General features: G+C 39.2%; 1 protein-coding gene across 2 annotated transcripts; it reads right to left on the reverse strand.

The window, feature by feature from the left end:
• Positions 1-1,092: 1,092 nt before the first annotated feature.
• ttc22 (tetratricopeptide repeat domain 22) lies at positions 1,093-8,061 on the reverse strand. Of its 2 annotated transcripts, XM_018696325.2 has the most exons (9): positions 5,883-8,061; positions 5,499-5,788; positions 4,437-4,737; positions 3,918-3,973; positions 3,716-3,831; positions 3,031-3,149; positions 2,546-2,707; positions 2,062-2,214; positions 1,093-1,974 (listed from the first exon to the last, which is right to left on the reverse strand). In XM_018696325.2, the coding sequence occupies exons 2-9, from the start codon at positions 5,759-5,761 to the stop codon at positions 1,438-1,440; spliced, it is 1,707 nt and encodes a 568-aa protein (XP_018551841.1). In that variant the 5' UTR covers positions 5,762-5,788; positions 5,883-8,061; the 3' UTR covers positions 1,093-1,437. The 2 variants fall into 2 exon arrangements, with proteins under 2 accessions (XP_018551841.1, XP_018551852.1); XM_018696336.2 differs by lacking the exon at positions 5,883-8,061 and having other exon boundaries at positions 5,499-5,873.

Genomic DNA, 8,061 nt, shown 5'->3' on the forward strand with positions numbered 1-8,061 from the left:
ATTAGTGTGATTTATCAGCAGGACAATGTTATTTGTAGCTTCCAAAAACCATAGCAAATCACCACTGTAAAAAAAAAAAAAACTTTTGCCTGATTGTTCACTGCTACATTAAGGTTGGGTTATGACTTACTAAGTGTGAGACAAAGATTATGGTTGGGGTTAAAATTATTTCACCTTTAGGAGAGCTTCCTCATAATTCTGACATCCACTTTGTCACTTTGTGTGTTTTGATAAAGTGACAGACCTTTCATCGTAACTCTTGAAAAACACATCGTGAAAAATGTTTGGTGCAACTGATGCTATCATTTTTCCTTGGAGAACCATTTCCCTTCTCAGTTCATAAATTAGGCAAAATTATCCTTGCACACAATAGAGAACATGTGTTCTGCCCTGTTGTTTCAGCATCAGAACATCAGAACTGTATTTGTGTATCCATTATTTGTTTCAACTTCTTAGGTTGGCAGGAGGGCAAAAGTCTGTCACAGGAGTAATATACAGACAAACAAAGACATTAACAAAAGCTGTCTCATCCTTGGGAAGTCAGGGGTTTTCACTTCACCTTGAAGAGTTAGATTATAGACGAATCAAATTCAACAGAATTAAACTGCAACACTTAGGAATGTAGAAGATCAGGTTTTAATGTTTATCAGCAGTTGTGCATGTAGTCTTATCATTGCCAAAGATAAGATAATTAGATAGATAGATATTAAGACAGTTCATATTTTTTTGATCGAGCCATGAGCCTTTTTTCAGTTTTTTGTTTCTTTCTGTTGTTTTTGGTTACCCCAACAAGTTTTTAAAGGTATGTGACTGAGTCATTTTTGCACTAAAAACAGAATCGTTCATAAACAGGCAGCATTTAAATTATGTATATATCTCCATCTAGTGGTCAGTGGTCATCAGAGGTAGAGTATTAAAATAATATGTTAATCAAGCAGTGGTGGTGCAACATGAGGTTACCCTAGCAGAAGATTACTTGTGTTGGAAACTACTCTTTGTCTGTGGAATATCCCAGAATATCCTGGTCATAGCCATTTCAATATGATACACCAAACCACCAAACCAATCTCTCCTCAATTCAATAATGCTCTCAAAAGTCACAACCATTTTATTTTGTCAAAAAAACGTGAAGATTTCAACATATAGGAATATAACGTGTTCTGTCACTGGAACTGTAGGTTACTCAGTGGATACAGCCTTTCCAAAAGTTATTTTTTGTTATTGTTGGTCTTCTTCATCATCTTCTTCTTCCTACAGGTTAATGACAAATCACAGCTTAAAAGCATACCCAGTTTCAGTAAAGACAGTTTAATCACAGAGCACCCCTGTTCATTTTTATCTGTGAAATGTTGTCAAAAAGTTAATTACAGTTAATTACTACAGTATGTCTGGTCTGGTTTGGTCACATGCCTATCTCTTTAAAGTCACATATTTGCCTCATGTGAGAGAGAAAGACCTTGCAAGTGGTCTCTTCTTAGACAGTTGTGTAGGCACTACTGTTTGCAGTAGCCTCCTCACTAGATCCAGGCGTCCTGTCCTGATCAGAGCCCTGGATAACTCTGTGACCTCCTCTGTGTGAGTCCTGTAAAGGCACCTCAGCTCAGCCTTCACAATGTCCTTAGGGTACTTCTCCTCTGCCTTTTGCACACATGTCTCCAGCTGGGTGATAGCAGGGCTGGGATCGGGGCCTCCCTGCATGAACAGAGCCAGGAGGACCTGTAGGAGGCAGCGCAGGGCTGTGGTGTCTGTGCTTCCTGGCCTTTCTAACTCCATGGCCTGTTTGAAGCAGTCTGCAGCGTTCTGCTCCTCGCCTTTCAGCTGGAGGCAGCGACCTCTGAGCACATGGAGGTCTGGCAGGCTGTCACCCAGCTTAAACTGTAGGGCATGAGACAAACTCACCAACGCACTATTCACTGCTGCCTCATCCACCAGAAGGCTCTCCTGCAGAGCATCCACACCCATGTAGTAGTACACCTAAAGAAGAAGACATGGATCTGAAAACTCTGTTGGTGTAAAAAAAAAAATCAATCTATATTGATCCTTATTAGTTCATGCTTTTACCTGTGCCATCTCTAGGTGAGTCCGCAGACATGGACGCACAGTCAGGACCTTGTCCAAGTCTTTTCTGGCCTCAGTTAGCCTCTGTCGGTCTGGGATTCCACCTTGACCATGTTTTGCCTTCTCCAGGTCCCTGACGTAGAGCATCATATTGATCTAAAAGGAACACATTTATAAATACTTGTACTATACACCATTTTGTTGACTGTCTTATCTCATCAAATGTAAACACATAATAATTTTATACAGCTGTTTGGAGTATAGATATTCAATTTTGCCATTTCTAAATAGAAATCATAAATAAACATAACTATTTATAGCTAAAATATTAGCTCTAATTGCACAAATATGTGTGTTTTATGTATGTCTTTCAGCCAATTTAAATTAATTCAGATTCTCAAAGCATTAAAGGGATTTCACATGCTAATTGACTCATGCTTTGCTGTCTTGGTTTTGGCATTAACTTGATGTACTTTGCCTGCAGTACCTTGGCGCGGGTGCAGTAAGCCTGCCAGTTGAGCTCTGGATCTGGCAGCACATTTAGAGCCATGTTGCTGATCCCTGTGGCCATCTCATGTTTGCCCAGTAGAAAGAAGACCTTGGCCAGAAGGTTCAGGATGAATGCATCATCACCGGCCATATTTATGGCCTAAAAACACAAACAATTGTATGTTACGGTGGAGCATATATAGGGGTCTAGTGTCTATTCTGCAATAGGGCTGCAGTTACAACTGTAAATCTGTAAAACAGGTATTAGATAAGAATATTAAACTGAAACCAACTGCCAGTGGAGAACAATTGAGGATAAATGACAGAATTCCTGCTCATTTTTGGCACACTTTTTAGATTTAGAGATTACTAGAGCAGGTCTAGTTAAAATAGTATTTACTTATACACGTATATACTTTTTTTTTTTCTTCTAGCTTGCCTTTTATTTGGTGAGGGATGTAAACAGGTATGGGAAAAACTTACAGTTCCATAGCAGGATAGAGGATCAGAGGCAGAGTATCCACAGTCATGTATAGACATGGGCACAGTGGTGAACTCTTCCTTCCTCTCCAACATGATGCCAATGTAACACCAGGCAAGAGCTGAAAACAGAGATTGAAGAAATGGTAATAATAACTGTAACATCATCAATCAATAGTTAAATGATTGATGGCCTCTGATCTTGTACAATAGATTGCAGCTTCTAAATCCAGTGGTGAAACATAAGTACTACTATGGACCAGGAGTTTGTGTTTTACTTGAATATTTGTCTTATGCTACTTTATACTTTGCTACATTTCAGCAGAAAACGTTATTATTCCCTTAGCTCCACTACATTTATGTGACGTGTAATCACTGGTTATTTTGCCAATATAGATTTTAATTACAAAGCATGTGATCGGCTCATAAATTATTATTATTCAAAGTAGTGCTAATATGTAAATACCTCAGTAATAGTAAATACGTGTAAATACATCATTGACAGGTAATATAATACTTTTACTTTTGATTCTTTAAATACATTTTGCTGATAATAATTTTGTACTTATAAGTGGTGTTTTAAGTCTTGGACTGTTACTTGTAATTGAGTATTTGTATACTGCTTTATTGCAGCTTTATTTAAGCACACCAGGACAGATATATTCGTATAGAAACATACCATGCTTACCTTTATATTGTGTTTTCTCAGATTCAAGTGTTTCTTTTAGAAGCTTCATCCCCTTATTGTAGTGAGAGAGTCTGGAGTATTCAGAATCTTCTTTGGTCTTTACTATGTCATCTAGTCTGCAGGGAGAGAATAACTTGGTCAAAATAAAACATTAAATAGTGCTGTGCTTGTTTGTCAAAATCTTTTTGTGTCAGTGTTATACCTTATGTAGATGGTGGCCATTTTAAAATACCAGCTTCGTTTTTCCTCTGTTGGTATCTGAAAAACATAATGTCTAAATAATATTAAAATTACATTAACTGTGCAGGAATAGCAGCAGGAACTTGCTTTTACTCTCAAATGAGGACAGTTTTGCATCTGTAGATCTGTCAAGAGGGGAATTTTGTTTTATATCTGTTATACTATAAGTTCATACTAAAAAATCTTCTGAGCGTAGCCTTACCCTCTAACTTCAACAAAACTTTGCAGGGAAGATGAGTCGTATAGAAGAGCAATGCAGAGTATGATAAAATGATTACTAACTGGATTATTTAAGCCCTGACCAATAAAATCCCAGGGAGGATATTAGTCTCAGAATGACCTGCTTGGACTCATCATCTAACCAGTCATTGTTTTAGTGCTCCTCCTCAAATTTACATTCTGCATGTTAATCCTTAGCCATTTGATCACACATTTACAGGTTTACCCTGAGTTTTACAATATGCATGTTTTTCCTTCTCACCAGTTGTCCCCCATAGTCCAGGGCTCTGTTGTACATTGTCAGTGCTGCAGTCAGTCTCTCTCTCAGGTCATTCTCGCTGTCCAGCTCCACATCATACGGATAGACGTAGGCCTGTTCAGCCAGGCAGCGGGCTGCCAACAGTCTGGTCTCTTCCTGAGAGGCCTCTCCAGCATCTAAACCCATGAGGTGAGACACTTTCTCCACACACTCCCCGGCATCTAGCTCTCTCCCCAGCTTATCGTACACATAACCCAGGTTGGCCCAGGCGTTGAGGTTCCCAGGGTCTTCTTTACAAATGCTCCTGAAAGGTCAAGATGCATAGAGATAGAGGTTTGGTTGGTTGGTCTACTAGTTTTCTCTAGATGGAAATTTCTCAACAATTACTGGATGGATTACCATGAAAGTTCATAAATACATTCATGGTCTTCAGAGGATGAATCCTACTGATTTTGGTCATCCCCTCACTTCACCTTTTGCACCACTATCAGATTGAAATTTTCTCTAATGAAATGTCTTGACAGCCTCAAGATGGATAGCCATGTGTGCCACTTGTGTATACATTCATGTCCACCTCAGGATGAACTCGAATCACTTTGGTGAACTTTTCAAAATTTTAATTTGTCCATTTTTTTGGTGTAAGACCAAGTACTTGTAAAGCTAATGACATGTCCATTAGCATCAGCTGCCCTTTGTGTTAATTGTGCTAATTAGCAAATGTTAGCATTGCCTCTATGAGCATGTTAGTATGCTAACATTTAGCTCACTCCTCAACTGTGCCAAAGTATTAAGTGCACCTCACAGAGCTTGTTAACTGGTGCTTAACGATCAAGATAAAACTTGTTGTGTTACAACAGCAAAAAAGAAGTACAAGAACTGATGCATATTTTAGATATAAGAAGTAATCTTATAGTATTTAGTATGTGTATGCAGACAACCACATTAGGCAAGACGCCATAAACAGACACCATAAATTGGTGAGGCATATGTATAAGACAAATTTCAACCTGAGTGATACAGAATCTCAAAAATGAATCAAAAATAATAGTAACAGTGTATCATCACCTAAATATTTCCTCAGCTTTGTCCAGCTGTTCGAGGTGAAAAGCCAACAGACCCAGGAGATTTCTGACAGCGTACTGCAGATATCCAACTTCAGCCTCTAACTCTCCCCACAGGCTCTCCTGTTTGAGGTAAGTGTCCCTGTGTCGCAGCTTCACAGGCCCAACAGGATCACAGTTAAGGTTGAGGTCCAGGTGAAAGTGACCGGGGATATAGTCCATGTCCTCCATGAGAGATTCAATGTCATCTGTGTTGTCTGTTTCCATGGCCCTGTGCTTCTCCACCCCCTCCTCCTGTTATTTACAAAAAATACAAGAGACTTTAAGAAATACAATAAAAATCCTGTCTGTATGTATTTTAACTGAAAGATCATGGACAAGAAAATACCTTTTCTTCCTTGGCTTACAGTTCACTCTACTGTGACACTTCTCACCCACATACTCTTGTCAGCCAGGTGCAGACAGGTTGAACAGGTTAGGCTTGGGAGTGACAAGGGAGTGGAGTGTGAGGGGGAGACAGTGCATAACTGTGGATAAATGTTTTTCCAGTCCTGCTCTTGATTCTCATTCATACCATTCTTGGTATGCATAAATACATTAAATCCAGTTATTTTTTGTTCTTTTTTTGGTGTGGAGATTGTAACACCTGTGAGTTATCTTTTTGACTCTGTAACAGAAATACCAACTAACATTCCTTCAGGTCCATTCTGACAGGATGATATTGTTTATTTACCTATGTCTTGAGGTTGTTGTTGGTTTTTTTTATTTTATTTTATTTTATTTTATTTTGAAGTCTTGTTTTGGAGAATGTTTTAGCCCCCTCTGCCCCTGCCTGTGTCAGCTGTAGCCAACCCAAGAATGTGAACCATCAGGCTCAGTGTGAATCTACATCAGCATTGTTTTTGCTCAATGCTACTACTTTAATTTCAACAAAAAACACAAGGTGATTTAGACATAATAAAAAAGAGGTAATTATCAAAAGAAAAACATGCAGCACTTTGGTGAGCTCTTGATAGAAAAGCTAGGAACATTGAATCCTCATTAGCCTGCAAGCCATAATATTATCTTAGAACTTCTGATGCAGACATGATAAGCACATTTTTGTTTGTGAATGCTTGTGCATACAAACACAAACTCTTCCATTAGATGGTAAATATGTATTATGGCAAACCATACTGTGTGTATAGTATACACACACACATACACACACACACACACACACACACACACACATATAATCAAGCAGTAGGCTTAGAGTAAGGGCAGTCTAGATATAACAACACAAATAAAATAAGTTAAGAAGAGATAAGCCCTAGGAAGAGACTGTACATGACTGGAATTAGTACATGACATTGGAGAAACAGAGGCTTGCAGTTGTGTCCACAACTGGCAGCAGTAGACCATCAGTCCACAGCGTGCACAGGTCAATGAGAGTAGTCTTCCTAATGCTAAATATGTATGTTTTTGATTTGGGTAGAAACTGGCTCACCTCAAGCAAACCCACACAAATATGGAGAGAATATGCAAACCCACACACAAATGCCTGCAGCCAGGTCTGAACCAGTGCTGAACCACCTATACTGCCCCCTGAAGCACCTAGATAAAGCTCCCTTCTGAATGTGTTGCATAATGTGTACTTTGTACAGTAGATATCTGCCTCCGAGTGGGCAGCCTTTTTCCATTTGTACAATGTGGGTGTGCAGAAATCTGAAAATGTTCTCTCGACAACCGTTGCCATGGCGGTCATCATGGTTACTGTGCTGATTGCATGGTAACATAATGATTACAGATGCTAGTTTGTGTGCCTGTGCACCCTTTCAACAGCATTTTGCTCATAAAAACTCCAGTTTAGACGATAGACTTTACATTCCAGCAGCTAAGAGACAAAACAAAGGTATTACAGGGGAGATGCTGACCCCTAATAATCCCTATAGCTTCTGTGGTACTCCCCTGTATAGTGGGATTAGGACATGTGTCCCAAATACTGGTAAAGGTTCTTTTGCTGTCAAACTAACCCCTTGCTAACCTACTTAATTGTTTTGGTGTCTGTTTTAATTTCTGGCAGATGAAGAACAATATCAAGCAGGGTTATGAAGACAGACTGGCAGATAGATAGATAGATAGATAGATAGATAGATAGATAGATAGATAGATAGATAGATAGATAGCAAAATTAGTTCTCTTCTAATTTGGGGACCGTTTGTTTGTGTCTGAGCATTGTTCTGTCCTCCCTATGCAGAACTTAAATGCAGATTAATAAGGAGAGCAGAAGCTGTGCATCAAAGTTCTCTAAATTCCATCTCTGCAGAGACATTACATTTACATTGACAGGATCATAGTTGTGAAATCTGGGGCCCCTCACGAGATGTGACACTGAATACAAAGGATCATAGGATCACAGGAAAGCCTCATTAATACCAGTCTTTGTACCTTCCTGTCCGCTCGCTCCCTAGGATGAGCTCTCCCCATCCATTAACACCTTTTTTACATCTTTGATGTCAGTGTCTAATACTGCTCCACAGCACTGATAAGTATTGAGGGATTTAACAGTTCAGGATCTCCCCCCC

Source organism: Lates calcarifer, linkage group LG17, assembly GCF_001640805.2.
Source record: "Lates calcarifer isolate ASB-BC8 linkage group LG17, TLL_Latcal_v3, whole genome shotgun sequence".
In the NCBI taxonomy this organism is placed as follows: domain Eukaryota; kingdom Metazoa; phylum Chordata; class Actinopteri; family Centropomidae; genus Lates; species Lates calcarifer.

Coding starts and splice junctions, on each gene's coding strand:
- ttc22 (XM_018696325.2), bottom strand. CDS start 5,761: ATGGAAACAGACAACACAGATGACATTGAATCTCTCATGGAGGACATG. Junction 3,150..3,715: donor TGAGAAAACACAATATAAAG/GTAAGCATGGTA, acceptor CTCTGTTTTCAG/CTCTTGCCTGGTGTTACATT. Junction 2,708..3,030: donor CTCTATCCTGCTATGGAACT/GTAAGTTTTTCC, acceptor TTGTGTTTTTAG/GCCATAAATATGGCCGGTGA.